Consider the following 22,668-nt stretch of genomic DNA (forward strand, 5'->3'; position numbering starts at 1 on the left):
GAGCAAGCTACAAAAATTAAAACTAAAGGCGATAAAGCCATGTGCTAATGTCAAAACAGGATCTTTAACAGACGGCAAGAGAGAAAATATGGGTCCTAAAAAGTGATTCCTCTAGCATTTAGCTGGGGTTAGAAACTTGTGTTTTCTATTTTAGTTGGAGAGATAATAACTTTGCTTTAAGATTCTTACAGACAAAGCTAATCTGAAGAGCTCAGAATTGTGGTTACATTTCCAAAAGGTGATTGATTGGGAGGGGGCACAAGGGAGCCTTTTGTGTGCTGAAATGTAACTGGATTTGGTTAGTAGTGTCATGAGAATATACATATACACAGACTCGCTGCCTGGCATATTTAAAATATGTGCACGTCATCGTATGTAAGTTATACTTCAGTAAAAACAACAACAAGAAAAAATCTTTTTTAAAAGCAGTTACAGTGTGGCCAAAACATACATTCTTTCTCAATATAAAAATAAAATATATTAGATATAACAATTTGAGTAAGTAAATATAGTTCTTAAAAGGCCTTACATTCTCATCTTATTCCAAACTAGACATCCAAAGTTAACAACCAGTATGGAAGTGTGTGTGTGTTTCTTTAGTATTAAGGTACAACCTTACAAAGCTTAAATTAGGAGGAGTTCTCCCGTTGACATTAATAATGGTTTATAAGTATCTTCTCTGAAATGCGAAACAAATTTGAGTAATAACTACTTTTGTGAAACCATGTAAATGTACTCTGAAAACCAGATACATAGCAATCAGAGCCTCATTGAGCCACCATACTGATCACTGGGATAACAGGGAATCATGCACCATTGACAGATCATGACGCCTTAAGGATCACTTGTATAGACCATTTGGTCAACTGTTCAGAAATAGTAGTATCATCTGTCATGTGAACTTTAGCTAATAAGTATCATCAGAAATGATTATTAGAAAATTAATTAAAGTAACATATATATAAAATTGGACGCCAACCCATTATTTTTGTTTACTTCAATTATAATTTCATAGCTGGAGACAATACCTTACTTGAAAAACACAATAATACATACCTCCTTTGATAAATTAGTATTTTCTCCAGAACTTGGGCTGTATATTCAAACATGATCATTTCCACTCATCTAATAAATTATTATATAAGCTGACAGAGGTGATTATTCTTCACGGGCATCCCAACAAATGAATTACCAGCAGCTTTTCCCAGTGGACGTTATGCAGCATATTTACTATATGTTGGAAAGTTCTTTATAAAAATGTAAATGCTGTATGTTTTTTGGTTTCAGATTTTAGTAACCAGAATCAGACTTATCTCCGTATTTTTGTGGTTCTGTATCTTCTTAGCCTCACTTTTAGAACATAATCTTAATGAGGAAAAAAAAGAGCATACTTGTTTTCAAAGAGTGGTTTTCTCTTCCCTGTGGGTTCTTGATGAATGCCAGTGGAGGATAATTACATTGACCCCAGTTATCTAATGCACACTCTTGGAGGACTGTGTCAATGTAGGCTTATTCCAAACAGGGCGCGTTCAAAGTGGACCTTCATTTTTACACGAACTGCAATACCCAAGGAATTTGAGAGTTTCAAGGTTTATGAAATGTTTCTCGTAGTTATTATTAACAGCATGCGTAGTGAGATTCCCTGGCCTTCAGTTTAATTTATATGTAAAACAAAAAAACTTAAGGCTTTATATACCTAAGGCATTGAAATAAAAGACAAGGTGATGAGGGAGAAGAAGCCTAGTGAAGGAGAGAACATAATAGAAAACAGAGACATAGGGCACCTGGCTGGCTCAGTTGTGCTCCTGACTCTCGATCTCAGGGTTGTAAGTTCAAGCCACACAGTGGGTGTAGAGATTACTTAAAAAACAAAATCTTTAAAAAAAAAAAAAAAGAAAGAAAGAAAAAGGAAAGAAATTAGTCAGCCTAAAAGCCTGGTGGCACCGTTTGCTTCCAAATTTTGTCTTGACTTTCCTTCCCAATTCTCCTGTTTCTGTCCCTGTTTGTTTGTTTTTAATAATTTGTTTTATAAAGAGAGGTGTCTTTATTTATTAATTGCTAATCACATTTCTTCTCATACTTGTACACCAGTGTATTTTGTGTGTGTCTTCATTCAGACTTCTTCCAGTAGACCCTGTAAAGTCCATTGTTTTCTTGCGGTGCATAGATCCTCGGTGCATGCATATAAACCTTGGCTTTGTACTAAAGTAATGTTTTCTGTTTGATTGTTAATATCCTCCTTTATAAGGCCTAGCCTTTTGGGGACCTTTGGTCATAGTCACACGTTAGTTCGTGTCTTCCTCACATGCGAGCAATGGGATCCTTAAGTATAATGAGAAAATATTTATTCTTATGTTATTCTTATTTTTTTCAGTGTGTGCTGTATTTGTGGGCCTTGAAAATTCTTTACCCCAAAACACTGTTTTTACTTCGCGGAAATCATGAATGTAGACATCTAACAGAGTATTTCACATTTAAACAAGAATGTAAGTATACTTCAACCTTCTTCCGTTACCGCCATCCGTGCTAGTCATTTGAATTCATACCAAGAGCACATGATGATTTCCATTGCTTAAAAGTCAAAAACTTAAAAAATGACACTATTTTATTCTGTATCATTCCATATTTCTTTCTAAGCATGGACAATGAGGAGAATTCAGAATTTCTTTTTAAAGTATAAATTTTCTATAAAGTGATCTGAAAATTTGAATTAATATTTGATGTAATTTGTCCTAAGAAACAATGATTAACTTAGTTTTTAAAAATAGCCAGAATACTACTATTCAGGGGAATAATTTTACCCTTTCATCTCAAATCACTCAAGAAAAGCAGATGGAGGGCAAATTCAACTGGGCCTCTTTGGGACTGTATAGATTTACAAGCCTCTAGTGGATTTTACAAAATTAGAGATGACGTCTTCCTTTAGACATAAATACTAGGAGTGAGGAGTACTTCATGTAAATTTCATTTTCCTCCTCTGTTAATTTTCCCTATTGTCCAGTGGAAAAAAATTTCTGTCATTTAGCCCTATATTCAGTGGAGTACAGAGACTTTTCTTAGAATATTAGATACAAGTCAGTAAGGGAAAAGCAATGTGCAGTGATACAGAAACAACTTTAGAAAATTTCTTGCCATCTCCTTTTCTGTAAGATCATTTAGCAAAATTAGCCAGCTTTACAGCCATGTTTCTGTTGGTCTCCTAGTTGTTTGTACGTCTAATTTTTGAGATACATCTGCAGATCAATAGCAAGGATATATACCAAAGTTCTGTCCTCTGCTATATAAATGTTACTAAAACTGTAAAATATGGATGAACAACGAAAATGTAAAACAGTAGATCTAAAGATTAATAATACAGGTATTCCCTGCCTTTTGAAAGTATGTCTTATGTCACTTTGCTGTTATGAAAACCTACATTAGTACCTGTTATTGCTAACCAAAAGAAATCCAAAGAGAATTTTTGCTTTTAGGAAGAAAGGTGAAAAACAAAAATAGTGGTCAGTGTTATACTTGCAGCGAGCACTTCTAGAGGCAATGCTCAGCCTGAGCCATGAGTCGCCCCGCCAAGTCCCTTCCCCGGGAACTACACTCAGCACTCACCATCAAGCCGCCCGAGCTTTGAACTCTGTCCGCGAGCATCCGTGCTTTATCTCCATTTATTTTATGCATCGGTTACAAGTAGTGTCTTAGGATATCAGAAAAGCCTAAGACGTTCTTTTTTGGATCTGGGAACGCCCCCAGATTTTTCCATGTAAATTAATGGTAATTGCTTCGGCTTAAAAAGGTTTCATAGGGACAGTAGACTTTCAGATAGCGGGGGAAACCTGTGATCTACTTCTTCAAAACGTGTAACTTATTTAATCATGTTTTGAACTTAGCTATGTGTAGTTCCAGGCTAGTGGTAGGATTCTGGGAAGGAAACATTTAAAAAAAAAAAAACAAAACTGTTTCAAGGAAATGATCCTCGCTATGAAATCATGAGTCAATTATTTGTTTTTGAATCATGTTTTGAAAGGTAAAATAAAGTATTCAGAACGCGTATATGACGCCTGTATGGATGCCTTTGACTGCCTGCCCCTGGCTGCTCTGATGAACCAACAGTTCCTGTGTGTCCACGGGGGTTTATCTCCAGAGATTAACACTTTAGATGACATCAGGAAAGTAAGTTCTGTCATCTCAAAGTCTCATCATTCTGTGCACTTCATTAATAAACCAGAGACATGAATGTCCCTGTTTTTTTCACCAAGTTTATCCTTTTGAATTAAAAGGATTTAAAGTTGTCACGCATCTCTTCTTTGCATTCACTTCTGTCAGAAAGAAAGATATATTTTTACTTGGAAGAGTTTTTATCTTGAAAACCTCAGGGTTCATTTTACCATGTGACATGTGTCATTGAAATGTATAATATTTGATTGCTAAAAAATAGATGCCTTTTCATTTCCCCTTGGCTGGTGTTAAGCAACCCATTGTATATTCATAGCCTATTAAGCTAGAAAATGTTGCTTTCCTCTGGGGAAAATATCACAAGTTGACCTTTAAAGTATGTCCATATTATCATTTTTTAAAAAATCTATTATTTTCACAGTTTAACACTTTAAAGCAACAATCTGATAAAAGCAGTGGTGATATCCTATTAACTGTATTGAATGGCTAAGTGAAAGTTTATTTTTTTGAGGTTTTTTAACTTAATTTAACATTGACTATTAACTGTCATTTTAGCCAGCAAAAAGATGAGTTAGGTTGAATATGGAAGTATCTTTTTCTTGAGACTATGTGATAATATGAGATAGTTTTACGTAGTAGAAGAGACAATCTTTCACTTTATTATTAGTAGTATTATTAAATTATTATTGGTTTGCTCAATATTCTTTGAAAAGTTCCCTGGCTTTTAAAGAAAAACTATATTTAGGGAAATAAAACATTCAAATTCTACCTTAATACTCTCTCATTAATGTCCAGGTTGTCAAGTGTAAAAATAGTACAGTATTTAGTTTCCCATTAGAAAGGAGATGCATGATTTTTATTTTTAAAATCAAACAGAAGTACATCAAATAAACCTTTGCTTCCTGCTCTGTGAGTTTGTGTCTTTTTTTAAAAGACACCACTACCCATCTATTTCTAGAGTTTTGTAGCACACAGAGCATTGGTATTTGTTCTCTGTTTAAAGTACGAGAAAAACGTGACTGAATTGTAGTCATGGAGTTGAAGGAGAGAGAGTGATTCATTTTCTGTATGAGTTTTGTAATCTGATGGACTTTTGTAATATCATCTGAACTCTTATCATAAATTAAGTAAATTTTAAAACCATCACCCACTGTCCCCAGAACTTACTTTCTGACATGTTTCAGATATTCTATTCAATTTTCAAATATGTCATTAAGCTCTAACCTTAGCCATAAAATGATTTTTAGGTTTGCATTTTGCCCTATGTCAGTTAGAGTTTCCACCACACTTAACTTTATTTAATTTTGTAGTCGTTTCTTCTTCCTGTTGGTGGTATTAATTTTAGAATGCACTTTGTATCTTTTCCAGAATTTCTGTATTCTGGTTGCTTTACCAAACGTTTAGCTGGGAATTCATAGTAATCAGAAAAACTCCCCTCCTTTGCTGTTCTACCCTTAATAATAAGTTCTTCTTTCTTAGAAAGAAATTCTGTATTTTTATGAACAAACATTATTTTTCTTGGAGGCATTATTCCAAAAGCATAAATTATTTAAGTCTCTTAAACAAGTCTAAGTTTGCAATGAATATTTTATGGATAACATAATAGTTGAAATATAGAGGGTCTTGGCTTATTGAAGTTTTTCATTGAGTGTTGAAAATGTGAGATATTGCTTCATTCTTTTTAGATATTGGTAAAAAATGGTGTGTAGCAAAACCATTATTTATGTCACCTTTTATGTCTCAGGAAAAAGAATTTGATCGGCTGCCAGGCTTATATATTCACCTTTCCCTATGGGTTTTTGAAAAATATTAAAGTATTGAAAATGAAGAATATCAGTTCTTAATAGGTTTTCATAGCTCTTGTATGCTTTTTTTCAAGAGACTATAATGTCTGCTAACTTCACCCAAGATTCTTTAATTGCAGTTAAGTCAGGATAAACTACAGGAAAGTGATAGTGTTATAAAATTGTTGGTGAAATGTCATTTCCAGTTATTATATTGCTCTTGCTTTCTAAATACACCTTTTAAAATTGAAATATGACCTTGCTAAACATTTATAGCTGGAAAATGGATTTCATATGAGGGTTTGGGTGAAACTATAAAGCTTAGAATTGTGAGCTGAAGAATGACCGGCTAGGTTTGGGTTTATTTTACTGCTTATCATTCCTCTTGGTTTGTAACTACTAAGATAAACTACAACAGGCTTGTACTCTAATTCAAAACTTAGATAGCCCCTAATAGTGTATTCACCAGAATGTCGTTCCATGAGTGGCTGCTCTTAAAATGAAAGCCGTTTGTTCTCAAAGTCATATCGTTCATTATAAACACCATACGTTGTTCTCCATCCAGATTTCTAAACCTCAGTTTAATGGAGGCAGTAATAGAAATTTCCCCAAAGATAAAACAACATAAAAGCTTGTCCTCAAGAAGTGAAACACAGAGTCACATGAGCTGGTAATGACTAAAATACTCAGATCGATCAAGTAAGTCAGGAGGAGAGAAAGCAAAGATAACAAGTAAACTAGGAGACAGGAAAAGAGAAGCAAAGAGTAGGAATTAAAGAAACAAGAGGGAGGTAAAGAGTGAGATGGAGACAGATAATGAAATGAAGAGGCTCATCCAAAGGACGAAGGGAAACCTGGAAGAGAGAGAGAGGAAGCATGGAGGAATGGGGAGGAAGGGAGGCAGAAGAGCAAACAGGAAGAGAGCGAGGGGGCTGCCCTCAGCAGGCACTGAGCTGGGGAGGAAGTCAGGGACTGCAAGGACACTGCGACTTTCTGAATTCCAAGCTTCCAAAGATTAGTATTTTGCTCTCTGTCTTCTATTTTTCTTAGTTAGACCGATTCAAAGAACCACCTGCTTATGGACCTATGTGTGATATCCTGTGGTCAGACCCGCTGGAGGATTTTGGAAACGAGAAGACTCAGGAACATTTCACTCACAACACAGTCAGGGGGTGTTCGTACTTCTACAGGTGAGGACGGACGGCTGGCCCTCGGGAGCATGCTTGGTTCATCGATGCCCTAAGTTAAGAGTTCATGGGTGTGTTTATGATGTTTATATAACTTCTCTAGGACACAAGGCTAAGTGAAGGTTTCTCTGTGCAAGCCTGGTTCGGATGGGTTCTTAGCGCTCGCAAAAGGAAAAGATAAATAAAACATTTGTATAAATACACAGATATAATATTTGTGAAGAACAGAAAAGGCATAAAAGAAGCATGTGGTATCAGGGTGGCGAGGCAGCCAAAGAAGATAGTAGAATTTAGTAGAAAATGTGTTCTGTTTCAAGGACTGTAGGGAAAAAATTCAATGCCAGCCTTGAATTTTCATTCAATTATATAATCACTTAAAACATTTTTTACCCGTTGTCATAACTTACATCTGGAAAACAATTTTAAATCCGCTAATTAAGTGATAGTGAAGTTACTCTTAAATTTTCTTAAGTTTATTAGACTTCCTGGGTGAATTAAAATTAGCAGTTAATTTATTTTTAGCACTTTGACAAGCCACTTTGCAAAACTGTGACAGTATTTTTTATATTAGCCAGTGTAGGGGAATCTGCCCCATCCATGACGTTTCAGAGCACCTCAGAAGGAAATCGGCGACGCAGTTGGGTTTTTGCGTCCCCATGATTTTCGTGGTGTCTCAGTGCAGTTATTGCCTCTGCGTTTGATTAGTCAACGTTTCACTAGGTTCTCTTAGCATCAGACATACAGTTAATGCGACAGTGGCCAGACAGGAGAAGGAGGTTGTGGAGAAATCGAGAATGTTAAATCTATAATACATCATCTTGAAAGAAAACAAAACAAAACTTACAAACCGCATGTGATGTGCCCTGAAGTTGATGCTTAATTCCAGCCCCGGCAGGGGAGCAGCTGGGAAGGCTGGGGGCTCCGACACAGGCACTTATCTTCCGTCTCGAGAGCGAGCAGCCATCAGCCTTCTACGTAACATTGATCAAGTTTGTTCAGTGGTGGAACATTTTGTTCCATATCTGAAGTTTCCCTCACAGGCGAGCAGGTTTCCTTTTATGTATCTGTTGAAGTCATTGAGAAATTAGTTTGTCAACAGAAAGTCTTGTATACTGTCAAGCATCCTTCAGAGAATACTTTTTGTTATAAATATTAATAAAGTGGTTTGCTCCGAGCTTATTTATCAGAAAGGTTACAATTCATTCCTGTGTTTTAGAAATTTGGGCACCCGGTCAAATGAGTCTCTTTTGGGTGAAATGAAGAAGCATGGTAAAATCATTTCTGCAAAGCCTAAGGTTTCTTTTCAGTAATGAATGTGGAAGCAATATTTTACTAAATATGCTAAAAGTTTTAATGGAAAGGTAAATATTGTTGAAATAGATCAAAGCAAGGTTTTCGATTTTTAAAATCTGGTGTTAGATCCCTCGTCATACCAGGAGTGTTTAAATTGCTTCCTTGATACCACTGAGGCGTGCTTCAATATCACAGTAGCAAGCAAAAGCCAGACCTCTTCATTCTGATGTTGAGGCCCATTGATCTCTCTTCATTCACAGTATAGATGACTTTCTTCTAGTAGTTTTCTGCTTCAGCTGTTCAAAGAAATCAGATGTTAAATGAGGTCTGTACTGAGCGTACATAAAGTTATGGTATTTGTTGCTTTGTCAATATAGACACAGATGTGTTTACCTCAGAGATAAAGTCCATCAACTAGATAATTAGAGGATTAGGCATGTTTTCCCACTTTTGTTCTCAACAAAGTGGTTATTTAACTCCTCTCATTAGAGGTTCTCTGGTATCTGTAGCCCATGACAGATCCTGACTGAATCTGCAGCCTGTAGACTCTGATGAACGGTAAAGCGATCTGGATTCTGTTTGATCTAAGGAGGGGAGATAGGACTCTTTCTCTTAGAGCTTTTTGGTTCTTTTGTCTTTAGTTCCCTTGAGGCTTTATAAAGCTGATCTAGAGGGGCACACGGGGGAGCACTGCGATTGGCTGAGGAACTCGCTGACAGCCACCTGTTCGAGTTCTTGGCGGTTATTTCGATCGGCGCCTCCCAGTTTTATTTGACACGTTTAGATAGAGTCTGCGTATTTAATTTGCTGTGCCACCCTTGCCTCATCTAACATACTGTCTGGGCCATGACGTAAATAAAATGAAGTTCTGCAGAAAGAGCTTCAGTAAGAATGCATGAGGACCGCCTTGAGTTAGAGAAGAGACAGTGTGATGCGGGCGGAGGGCGGGGGGAAGGAATCCTCTGCTCCAGCCCCAGTGCTACCATTACCTTTGTGACCTTAGACGGGAGTTTGGGAACTCAATTGCCTGTAATGTCCAGGCAGGACTGGAGATACTTGAAACAGGCCAAGCCTCACACTGTAAAAGTGTGTGAGGATCCTGACAAACTGGAGGTAAAAATTTCATTTTCATGTAGACCAAACAAAACTGTTGGCTGGATTTGGTGCTTGGGTTGGCAGTTTGTGTGTCTGCCTTGGATGAATCACGTAAGCTTTGTGTTCTAGGTTTAGCTTACATCAAAAGGAGGGAGTTACATCAGACATTCTGAAGTTCCTCTAAACTCTGAGACTTACAGAACATTTTGACAACCATTTTAAAAGCGTTTTTGAAGCTGCAAATTGTGGCTCACTCAAATCCCTGCCAGTCTCTTCATCAGCGATCAGCCGTGTGTCTGCTCGTCGCCTGCAGCCCCCTTCTCTTCTGAAGCTGTCACTCCTGCCAACCCCTTCCACCTGCAAATCATCCGGTTCCTTCTTCTCCCGTGTCCCGATTGTCCTCTACCTATCCAGCAGATCCCTGCCTCTTCTGCTGCCCTTTCTTGGTCGTCCTCCTGCTTTGGACATCTTTTTCTTTACACTTTTCCCTGGAGCCTCACATCTTGCCTTAGCTTCCCTGTAAACTGTATAAACTCTGTGGTTTAATGACCAGATCTAGCCCCTTCATCTATTTATCTTTCCTGAGCTGTACTTTTCTATTTCCAGGTGGCTGCTGGAAGTTTTTTTATCTTAGATGCCCCATGGTCACCTTAACTTCAACTCACCTTGCCTGAAAAGAGTTATGGTTTACTTCCGCACTGGGGATTCCTCCTAGTCTCACTGTTTAACAGTTCTATCAGGAGTCATGTAGACAGGCAGGTATCTTCACTTGCTCTTTTTGCATTGAGATCACCACCAGTCAGTCATCACATCTTATTGACTCTTTCTTAAAAATATCACCAGCACCTAAACTACTCTGCCTTCCCTTCTTCCCACTCTGAGTTCAAGACTTTCATTTTTAGTTCATTGAAATCACATCTAAATTTCACAATGTCCTTCCCACTCCCTTCCCCAAATTGTACGGTTTCCTTAATGGGTATCCTTTTGAGAATTCATTCCCTCATTAAGTTATTTAATAAACATTAGTTGGGCACCTATTATTTATGCCTTCCCTGAGGCTTTACAGATACGCAGAGTACCTGCCTTGGAGGGAGAGTGCCTTTGAGTGGCAAAGACCCATACGCTATGACAAATAAAATTCAAGGTGAGAAATGCTGTGAGAAATGTGGAGATTACCACACACACACCCATGCACGCGGACGTCCCCACGTACACAGCCATACACACACAGCGTTGGGGGGCCTAACCCAAACAGGGATGGATTGGAGTTTAAGGGACAGCACGTGGTAGAAGTGTTATTAGATCTGAGTCTTCAAGGATGAACAGGACATACCCCACTAGTGTCATTTGGGAAGGCTCTTTGTAGGCAGGGAAAGTGGTGTCAACGAAAATATGATGGAAGACAACACATCTAGAAAAATGACCATCCGAATGGTCCCCTTTTACCTTTCATCCCAAATTAGAGTCAGCTGCTTCAGTATACACTAAAGCTGAACATACATAGAACTAAGCTATTCTACTTTTATTTTATATCCACTAGAAATGTGCACAGCTTTGCACCCAAAAGGTTGCTCATGGTAGTCATATTCGTAAGAGCCAAGAAATGGAAACAACCCAGATATCTATCTAGCTAAGAGAATGAACAGTAAATTGTAGTGTATCTATACACCTAAATATATCAAAGGAGAAGGGGTTCACCAACGCTGCACATAACGACATGGGGCAATGCCACAAGGAAGGTGATGAGTGGAGGAAGCCAGATACTAGAGGGTGTGTGGATGACAGCATCGAAGTAAGAGTTTAAGGTTACAGAAAGCTAATCTGTAGTGTTCAAAGCCAGATGGCAGGTACCCTCAGTGAGGAGGCGATAGGGACTCGAAGGAGCCCTGAAGTATGGCTGGGGTTCAGGTAATGAATGTTCTCTGTCTTGATCTGAGTGCTACTTACAAGGAGAAGATAGATCATCCATTTGTAATCTTCTGATTTGGGCAGTTTTCTGTATAGATGTTAAGCTTCAATAAAATGTTTGCCTTAAATAAAAATTGCTCACTGCTCCTGAGACAGCCTGCAGCCAAGTGCAAGTGAGGACTTAAGCTCTGGCAGGAAGAGCTGGAGCCCTTCCAGACTTGATAACCTAGTGGGTAAAATGAAATTAGTTGGAGAACCCTGGGGCAAAGAAAAAAAACCCACCACGGCAGGCAGGCGTATCTGTTCCCCGCATCCAGGTGATACCCCAGGGCTTTGGGCCCATTGCCCAGCCCCCAGAAGCAGAGGAGGAGGTTGGCAGTGGGGCAGAGTCCTCCCTTACTGATGGGCTGGGAGAAGGTGAGGCCACCAAGGAGGCAGTGAGAGGCTTCCTCCTGGCCCCTTAGCAGGGGGTGTGGGCTGCTTGCTTCTGGAACCCGGCGAGGGAAAGGAACCTTTCCCGCTCTCACCGGCTCGACTGCCCTGCTGAGACTACTCCAGCGATGGAGTGTAAGCTCCGATAAGCTGACAGATCGCTGCTAAGCATCTAGGATATGAAGACAAATGCAGTCATGTCCATCTCCTAAGGCATTCGGTATTGCTGGAGAGCAGAGATGACACGTAATTTAGATGTCGACGATGATACCTTAGACAAGTGCGTTGGGGGAGCATGGTGGAGGAAGCAGTTCTGTCCACCTCGGATGAGGTGAGTTTGAGGGGAAGGGTTTACAGGTGATAAATTAGCTAAGGCTTAGCAGAAGAGTAGGCTTTTCCAGAAGGAAAAAATAGTAGAAATAAAGACATGCAAGCTTTAGAAAAAGTATTTTAATAATGCCGGCTGGCTATATCTTAAAGAGATGGAAATCTGGGAGGTTTAATTCAAGGTCTGAAACATAGTTTAATATAGGAAGGAACAAAAATAAGAGAATACACAGAATGAGTCTAATAATAACTATTTTCTCTAAGGCCGAAACAGTTTTTCTCCCATTGCTCACTTTTGTCTTTTCTACCTTCTTTACAACTTTGTTCGTGCTCAGTCTGCATCGGTCCTTCTCCCGTTCTCATTCTAACTCCTTTCCTATCTAGCATTCCCTATACGTCATTGCCCTTACGATCTAACGCGAGTCACAACTAATAAATTTAACAGTGTTAAAAAAAAAAACCATCAATGGATTACATTTTAAGATCTAATTGGCTTTATTAAACAATTCATGACCTGGGCAGCGTCCCCGCTAGCAAGTAGAGGGGCTCTGAGGGGCTGTACAAAATGGAAGGTTTTTATAGGAAGGAGGGTGGGGTGAGAGGTTATTAGCAAAAGAAAAGAAAGTCTTGTTTCAGGCCCGACACTTTGCCTTAGGGGGAGGGGGAGGGAGGTCTCACACAGATTACCTCATCTGTGTTTGGTGGAGGCCAAGGGCCCATGTGACAGATTACCTCACTGGTACTGGTCAGAACATTCCTGATTGACCAGTTAAGATTTACTTTTTCATGGAAGGTTGAAACTTCCATTAGGTTAGGTAAGACGCCCCAGTTGGTGACTTGGCCTAAGTGATACCATTTTAGGCCAGTAGGTTTCTTTTTCACAACAGCTACTACAGAATCTGAGGTTGCTGACTCACTTCTATGCTGCGTTCTTTCTTCCACAACATGGTGGTAGAAGGAAAATTCGGAGTTGTTAAATGTCTACCACTCTCAGTTGGGCCTTAGACTAGGGAATTTACATATATTGCTAACTCATTTAATCTTTATCTCCAGTCTGTGATATAAATGTTACCGCCTGCATTTTTACCAGTGAGGTAATTCAGGCTCAAAGAGGTTAAGCAATTTTCCAGAGCTTACACAGGAAATTGGAATAAGAACCCAGATCTAAGGATTCCCACTATTCCATGGAAATTTCCACCTCCTTTTCTACTCAGAGGAAAGCATTCTCTAGTGCTTAAGGAATAATCATGTTCCACGAGAAAAAAAGAAAAAAAAAAAGCATTTTCAGAGAGTACAGCTTCTTCCCCAAACACAGTAGTGCGTGCTGGTAAATGCGTATAACAAAGCTGAAAGTCTCACTGGCCTTCACCGATCTTTGCATTAAGTCTTCTTTCAAGACATGTCCAGGACATTGGGTTAAACAAAATCATACTAGGGTTGCCTGACAAGGGTGCCCACAGATGGGTTGTGAATAGGACTGAGATCCAGACAACCCTGTGCTCAAAAGAAGGTCATGGGCCCATGCTTGTGCTCACCAGCCTGGAGGAAAAGGGGCTCTTTCTCCTCGGTAGGCACAGAACACCTCAGAAGCTTCACCTCATTAATGAGAAGAAAGAAAGAAAGAAAGAAAGAAAGAAAGAAAGAAAGAAAGAAAGAAAGAAAGAAAGGAAGGAAGGAAGGAAGGAAGAACAAAAGATCTAACATGGGATAGATAGTTTTCAAAAAATTTCCTCAGACCAATGTGCTTTCTTTGTTTCATAATGTCTCAATAAATGTTTTACTTTCCTGCCTAGATAATAAATATCATCAAGACAGAAACTACAGCTTACATTTACCATACCACCCCTCCTTGTGCCTATTCAGTCTTCTAACAAATAGAACACATCACCAGTGAGTCTCTGACAAATTGTTGGGAAATAAATGATTCTCCAGTTCCCTCCGTGGTATTAGGGGTTCTGAAGCTGCAGCCTGCTTTCTCTATCATTCTACATAATCTTCTTTAGTGCTTTTTAGCTTGAACACTTTTTGGTATATCATCATTTCCATTGAAAAGCATAAAAATGTTGTGAAGTTCGTTTGTTTCCCACCTAATATTATTAAGGACTTTAATATATCCCAGGCAGGCAGTTGATCAATAGTGGGGATTTGGATGATCTTTGAGGATTTTCTACATTTATTTAGAAGAATGTTTGCAATTCTTAGAGAGTTTGAGTATTTGATTATGTATGCCTTTAAATTTCTAAAGATTTTCTTCAAAATGAGTTCCTTCCAAGTAATAATACAAGTGTTCCTCACTTAATGCTATTAACCTAGCAGATTGCTGCAAGGTTAATTTTATTTTCTTTAGATTACCGTTAAAAATCAGATCTATATTTCCATGAGGCAAAACTTTAAACACATAAGAGTATCAGACTTAGCATGAAGAACGTGTATTAAAATTATGCTTTCATAAGTCTAGTGTAGGTTCTAACAAAAGGAAAAAATAAATTTAAAAAGTGCTGCCAAGCCATTTGCCCAAGGACAAAAAGTGACAAACCTCGACAAACAACCTCTGTCTTTCAGTGGTACGACAAAGCAATAAACTATCTTTTTAAAAACGAATTTCAAGGGCAAAAGAAATAAATGGCTGAAAGAGATAGGAAAGGAACATTTATTGGGTGCCACCCTACATTGTCAGCCCTTGGCTGGGCACTTTACGGCTAAATATGTACAAACGCGTGTGCTATTTTGTAAAGACCATCCAGTGTCTCAGCAATCCAGCTTTCTTTTGTTGACACACACTGATCTGGGAAGGTCATGTACTCACCTTTTCCGAGGGTAGAACACGAATCTTTGTAGACACATGTCGTTCACCTCTTGATCTGGGAACCGTGCGGACACATTAACATGTGCATACTCTGAGCCGTCTTCTCCAGTCTGTAGGTTACACTAATGTGCATAAGTACGTGGTCTATTTACTGGACTGACCTGAGACAACTAGGAAGTAATGGCCTCCTGAAGGTCCCCTCTTTTTCTCCCCTGAGCAAATTGCTAGAATATTCTAGAACACATATACATATGCATGCAAATGCACATGTCGTGTGCACATGCACAAAGACTATTTTTGTTTTCAGATTCCAGTTTTGCAAAGCACTGGATCCTTTTTTATAATCAACGTCTCTACTATGGTGTGCTGTATTAGTGGTATTTTTTTTTCTTTTTGATCAGGAAATTCTTAGAAAATCTGTAACATAGAAACTATTTTCATCTTCTCTCTTATAATAAATTATTTGAGTGACATGTACTATTTAGTATTTCTTCAAAGTGCTATTTTTATAGTTGCTTAATTATTTCTTACAGTGCATGTAGTTTAGGTTCTAGTGGGCATACGCAGTTTGTTCATAATAAAATGAGCATTGGTTTGCTGTCCCTTTATTTAAAATGCCTAAAATTTATTCATTTTTAGGACATGCTTTTATCTCATGAAAAATTCTTAGAGCAGCCAAAGTGATTGCCAAGGGTTTTACAAGTTTAGTTTGTACTTTGAATTTCATTTTTAATAATGTTCTCGTCTTTGGTTTTGAGACTTCCTTAACAGACAAAACCACCTTGATTATATATTTCATATTTTTCTTAAGTCCAGGTAAAGAATAAGTCTGAAGATATAGTTCTGTTGATCATATTTGAAGTACACAGTTTAAAACTTGTGAATTCCATAATTCTGTTTAGATTTTGAATGATATATCAGTTAACGTACTTATAAGTAAGTTGGTAGCTTGGTTTCCAGAAGACATTCTCCCCCACTCCCTAACTCAGTCCATGCGGTAGAGCACTCAGGCACACACGTGCATCCAAATACAAGTGGTGCTGTATTTGAGAAAATTGAGGTTTATATTGTAAATTCCGTTCTCGGGTTATACTGATGCTTATGTTCACTTGTGTTTAAATATAGACTTGATAATATTGATTTTCTCTATGAGTGGACATTTCTCTAGTGTTGTTATATAATGGCCTGTATTCTTTGTCCAATTCACGCCATCTCCAGCCCTTTCTGATTATGTAAAAAGTCGGGCTGCAGGTGCTTTTTCTGCCACAGGGATAAAAACCTGCCCTGAGAGCCAAGAGGCTTGTTTCATGAATGATGTATGTTTGATGGTGCTTGATCAAATCACATAGGTCAGGGTGGTACAGATAAATGTGCTGCTCTTGATGATTTCATAACACATGCTTCTTTCTCTTTTCTTTTTGTCTCTGGCAGTTACCCGGCTGTGTGTGAATTCTTACAGCACAATAATTTGTTATCTATACTCCGAGCCCATGAAGCCCAGGATGCAGGGTGAGCAGCTTTGTGGGTTTCCGGAAACCATGCAGAATGCCTGGGTCACAGCTTCCTCACCGTGCTCAGGCTGGAGAGGGCCCCTTTTGCAAGGCTCTCTCCCTGAAGCAATTAGATCTTAAAATTGTCTTCTGATGACACAGATGTGGCAGGGTCCTGGGGAATGAGTGGTCGCAAAGGTGTCCTAAAGTCCCCTGAACAGGTAGAATTTTCAGCTGGCTTTCTTAAGAACTTGTATGGGCCCATCTGATTTCTTTCCATTCCTGCTCTTCCCACCCTCCAGCAAGTGAGTAAATTACCAGCAACTTTTCAGCCTTGGTTGGCAATGTGAATGAGAACTACACACAAATATTTAACAGATGTTGCACGATATCCATATCATTCCTGACCCCTGTGAAGTCTTAAAGGACAAAAGCAGAGGCATTTAAATGAGGGAGGAAAGTCTATATTCTAAAGAACAAATGCATAACAGAATTTTATAATACGTGGTAAATTTTAAAATTTAGAGTCTGGGGTTAATATAATTGTTAGTATAATTGGTAGGCCAATTATAAGGGCTTAGAAAACTAAGAAACATCAGATAGTCAGTGTGATAGTGCATTAAATCTGCATTAGGAAGAAAAAGGCATAATGGATTCTAGGATTTGACGTCTAGTATCCTTCTCAGTAGGCTGCCCTGGAAGGTCTGTTTGCCTTCAAATGCTTAAACTCGTTCCTTCATATTCTGAGTTCTCTGAAAGGGAGGAATGCTTAGTATTACAACACTTAGTATTCAGTGTACTGAAATTAGGAATAGAGACGAGCGCATTCGGAAGTAAGCCCATGTCCGATGCTCGTAAGTCAAGGCAGATCCTAAGTTCCTTTCAAAATTAGCTTTTTTCAACCAATAATCAACAGGTATGAACTGATCCAATAACATATACTCAGTGTGTTGTAGCTGACCTTTGATATAACCTGTCGATATGCCCAACCAATCAGGTCCTCAAATAAGTTTTTTTTTTTTTCTTTTTTTCCACTTTTCAGGGCAGTGGTGTCACCATGGTTTTTTGACGGACTGTCCCAACTGAACATTTTAAGCAGCTTTATATTAATCCCACTACAGACCTGAAATCATCTGCTTATTCGAAAATATTTTAAGTCCATCAGTTAAAATCAATTAGTATATTTGTTTGAAATGAACATTTGATTGATTAATTGGGAAAAATTGAGATTATGTCATCTAGTTTCTTTGCTTTTGCTTGTGGTCAAGTAGGCATAGCCAATCACAGTTTATAATGTCAAGGTACTAAGGTGGAGTGTGTTAACTGTCTTTCACATTCTGATTTTTTTCCCACCAGCAAAATTCAGTCCAATGTGCAGAATAAATACTTCTAGAATATTTCAAAAATTGTTAAGAGGATATCTTCTCTGGGAAAACAGTATCAAAATATTTATAAAGTTATAAATCTTAAGGTGACTCTTTATCTACCTAAAGGTACTATTTGAGGCACTTTAGAACCCAACTACAGTAGGCATGGTTAGCCAGCCAGAAATAACATGGCACTGAATACCCAAGGAATGATAAAATTTTGTTTTGCACTTTATAGGAAATTTTCTAAACCAATATTCCTAAAATCTGTTACACAGAAGTCATGAGATATGTTTTCACCTTCATGGAAAAGAGCCAGAGTTTCTTGTATTTTTTGATTATTTGAGGACTAGAGTCTTACTTTTATCTAAGTAGAAGAAAAGTAACTGGCTTATTGGTTTATTTCCAAAGATCTTGCAGATGTTCTGTATCATTCTGTTTGATTATTACCCTGCTCAGACAATAATGTTTGATCTGCAGATGCCAGAAGAGATTGGTAATAAATAAAGTTCTAAAATAGAAACACTTTCTATATGTAAAACCCATAGATCTCCCCACACATCCTTTGAAAAGCAAATTGCTTAGTCAAGACCATACCAGAATATTGTAGATATTGTAGAGAGATCGAATAATCAGCCTGATTATTAGTGTGAAAGATTGATATATTGCTCTGCTTATTTAGTCTTATGTCAAAAATATTGGCAAACTTCTAAAAGACATGGTAGGTACAGGATAGCTTCGTGCAAAAAGTGACCTTTGTCTTCTCTGTTGCACACGTGGGTATGAATTACGATTTTGCCTGGAATCCCCCCTTCCCTTAGGCCTGTTAAACTTAGAAAGGCCTCTTTGGATATTGTACATGTGACTGTGTGTTTTCATTGTCAACCTTGAGAGGAATTCATGTCTGTGTATAACAGACTTTAGAGAGGAAATTTTGTTTAATGTTATGTAATTGAGTCCTCTCAGAGTGATAAAATGAAACTTGAATATTCTATTTTAAATTTGTAACTTGATATCATCTTTTTCCCCCATAATAGCCTTGTGGTGACTCATCTTTGTTGTTTTCAGGTATCGCATGTACAGGAAAAGCCAAACGACAGGCTTCCCTTCTCTAATCACAATTTTCTCAGCACCAAATTACTTAGATGTATACAATAACAAAGGTACGTGGCTTTAGATCCCTCTTGAATGAAGTGTTTTTAGCCAGTCTTTTCCCCCTGGCTTTTTAATTTATTCTTGAATGCAAATTCTGTCATTGTCTTCAAAGTTACAGGTTCAGTTAGTCAGACGTGGAGCCCAGGCACTGTCATTTTTTAATTGTTCTCCAGGAGACTCTGATGTATAGCAGGGTCTACGGTGAACTGCTCTGAATGATCAGTTTTTATTTTTTATTTATTTGTTTTTTAAAGATTTTATTTATTTATCTGACAGAGAGGGAGACAGCCAGCGAGAGAGGGAACACAGGCAGGGGGAGTGGGAGAGGAAGAAGCAGGCTCCCAGCGGAGGAGCCTGATGTGGGGCTCGATCCCAGGACTCTGGGATCACACCGTGAGCTGAAGGCAGAGGCTTCACGACTGAGCCACCCAGGCGTCCCTGAATGATCAGGTTTTAAAAGAAATAATAATTGAAAGTAATCCAAAATCGTGCTTCTTCAAAAGAATGTGGATTTCAATGAGAACAGTATGATTGGGCATGTCAGGGGTTAAGAAAAATGAGCAAAAGAAGCTATTGCTTCAGATTCATATTGAAATTGCATTTATTGAGTTCCTGCCATGAGTCGGATCCTGCACTAGGTGGGCACGTGTTCATTTATTTAAAAAAAAAAAATTGAATTAAACTTCAAAGTAAATATCATTAGCCCCACCCCCTTTTAATATGCAGAGTGAGTCTCTGTGGCTAATTGCTTTGCCCCAGGTACCTCAGTTAGGTAGTGATGAACTAGAATCAAACCCACGTCTTCTGGTTTAGTGTCCTGTACTTCCGTTATGAAACTCCGTACTTGTGTGTGTAAGAAAGACCAGGAAACGAGGGCATTCTTTACTGACTTCAGGGAGGAGAGGAGGAGCAAGGGACACATCATCCTCCTTTAGGTAATTTCTTTATCTGGAAATGGCATGGAGTGTTACGGGTGTGAAGAATGAGTGATAAGATGTGCAAAAGTCATTAACTTTAGGTGGCATTGGTCTAGATAATATTGATGCAGCATATCTGACGGTGGCTTTCTGAGATCCTTGCCGTCCCCCCATCCCTGATACATCTGTGTTGTGCTGTAGGTACCTCACATGACTGTCCCGACTCCATAGCGCAGAGAAACATGCGTTATGGGTGGGGTGGGATGGCCACACCTCACAGCCTCTTACACCGCCATTTTGACTGTGGTGGGCCCTCCTCTGTGGCCCTGGAGTGAAGTTATCAGAAGGCACTGTGAAGTTTCTATCACAACGATGGATGGCAGGGGGCAAGGGAGAGTTGTCCCCTGTTTCCTAGTCTCCTAATTTCTAGAAAAAGTAATTTCTAGAAAAAGTAATTTCTAGAAAAAGTAATTTCTTTAGTGCTCTGTGGCAAGATGCATACAAAGTAAAACAAAACATGTTCTTGGTGTGCCAGGGCTTATAAGCCAGTTGACGAAGTAAGATATTTGGATGATTTAATACAAATATAAGACACGGTGTCATGAAGTAAAACAAAGAGAGTTAAACACTAAGTACGTTAGACAAGGAATGGTTTTCTAGAATGGTCAGAGAAGGCCTTGTTTAAGGTAGAACGTGATCTGGACATTTAAGAATGGTGAACATTTGATTAGAAAAGAAAAATAAAATAAAATGAAGTCAAGACCAGTGATTTTGAAACTTTTATTTTTAAGCCGCAAACACTTTTTTTTTTTGGCCAGACTCTCAATCTTGAAGCCTTCTGTATAAAACCAGTAAGGTTGAATTCCCTTGGCTTAGATGTGGGTTCTCATACCAGAGAACTCCCCTGTGGTACCTGTAACGAATGCAGGAACTCGGTGGGTCATCTTGTATGTCCCATCATGATCCTACTATTTCCCAAAAGTACAATCTGAACACTTGGGTTCTTATTTCTTTATGGCATTAGAACAATTTTTTTTTTCTATTTTCACTTAGTGAAAGGAGTGCCCAAACAAGTAATTTTCTTGACAGAGACCAATTACTAAGTAGCATGGACTATACATAAAAGTATTTTTTAATGATTGAAAAAAAGTCAAAACAGTAAGAAAAAAAAACTAAGAAAAAGAAAATTCAGGATTTCACTCCATAAAAACAGACTTAGACTTTTTCCACTCATCAGAATGCTGGGTAGCAGTTTTGCTTGAGACCAATCAATGGCTCTTTCTCCCACAGGGTATGCATTGCTCCTTTGTCTATGGTTCCGATTTAACAAGGCACGAACTTGAAAAAAAAAACAATAGACATCAGTGGATTGCAATCTTGGAGGCTTTGTAGTTCTCTCACTGTGTTCTCTAGTGTTTAGGGTAGAACACAGTCTCTCAGGAAGGGGAGAGAAGCATTTCATTTTGGGAACCTTTTCATAAAAGAAAAAACTCTCCTGAGAGAAAAAGATAAACTGAGAGGAAGAAGAAAGATACATTCTTCAGTTTGAGCCTAATTCCAAAAGACTTTTGTGTAAAATCTCTGAAGCACTTTAAAGCTATTCTGCTAACACTGTGTACAGTACGTGGGAGTGGGAGTCAGGTATTCACGGCTGAAGTGAGGATTACTGTATTTGAATAAAATAAATGTTAACAAGAATGGTAAAAGGCAGTGCCAGAGAGCTGGGTTGCAAGTGCCTTCAAAACATCATCCATGGAAAGACAGCGGCGAAGAACCGTTTGATTCTTAGAAACAGATGACCGTAAAGGACTCGGGAGTTGTATATAAGCCAATAGTTAAAATACGATTTTTTTTAAGCACCTGCAAATGCATGCAGCAGTGATAGCTGTTGGGCAAAGTGAAGCAATGAAAAAAGTAGGTTTTTTCTGCAGTCTTAAAACCAATCACAGGTGTGTGATCAGCTTCGTGTGTCAATGGCTCTTCGCTGCGACTAGTAGTTCATACTTGGCTGCAATGAAAAGCAGCGTTCTAAAAGTTACGAGGACTGTAAGTGGCCCGTGCTTGGCGTCGCCCGCACGGATTCACGGGGCTCTTAGCCTTGCCAGCCTGTGGGCACACAGGCGAAGCCCCCGCCCCTCCCCCGGCCCCTGTCCCCTCCTCTGACAGCTCGGCGGCCTGCTGGGGCAGAAGACGGAGCTTGGATCACAGCCCTGCCCTGAAGCAGCTAGCTCATTTACATGTATTGACGTGCAGTGACATCTCTGCAAATGAGAAAAAAAAATTTCTTCTTGTGAATAATAGATGAAATTACTTTGAAACAAAATGCTGTGTGGTATTAAGATATTATCATCATTGAATATTTTATGTTGCTATCATTATGCCACCTGTCAGCGGCTTCAAGGGAAGCTGACAGAAAATACCCCGCTCTCCTCAGCCTCTTACTTACAGTTTCACTTTATGGCTCGATCTACCTTTATAACCTATTTCTCTGCTTCTCTGTGGGTGAACCCTCTGCTTCAGTGGCGTTGTTCTGCTCATCGCCCTGTACAAATTCTGGCTGTCCGTTTCACTACATCTTTGCCCACATAACATTTTTTTCTGTCTTGAATACTTGTTGCCCTGTTCTCTGACCATCTAAATGGCCTGTTCTCAGACTCCGGTCTGTGTCTATGAAGACTTCTGTCGGTAGTCCTTCTCTGAATGCCTGAAATACCAATCATATGCCCTCATACTTACCATTTAA

General features: G+C 38.8%; 1 protein-coding gene across 3 annotated transcripts in view; it reads left to right on the top strand.

Moving 5' to 3' along the window:
• PPP3CA (protein phosphatase 3 catalytic subunit alpha) overlaps nt 1-22,668 on the top strand; it is a 304,076-nt gene that overhangs the window by 231,811 nt on the left and 49,597 nt on the right. For all 3 annotated transcript variants that reach the window (XM_045792535.2, XM_045792517.2, XM_045792526.2), the window contains 5 exons: nt 2,375-2,486; nt 4,016-4,161; nt 6,999-7,138; nt 16,428-16,505; nt 18,922-19,016. In XM_045792535.2, coding sequence (XP_045648491.1) covers nt 2,375-2,486; nt 4,016-4,161; nt 6,999-7,138; nt 16,428-16,505; nt 18,922-19,016 — 571 coding nt within the window. The remainder of the gene's footprint in view (nt 1-2,374; nt 2,487-4,015; nt 4,162-6,998; nt 7,139-16,427; nt 16,506-18,921; nt 19,017-22,668) is intronic.

The sequence above is a fragment of the Ursus americanus genome, chromosome 8 (assembly GCF_024610735.1).
Source record: "Ursus americanus isolate L20-20 chromosome 8, mUrsAme1.1.p, whole genome shotgun sequence".
Lineage (NCBI taxonomy): Eukaryota > Metazoa > Chordata > Mammalia > Carnivora > Ursidae > Ursus > Ursus americanus.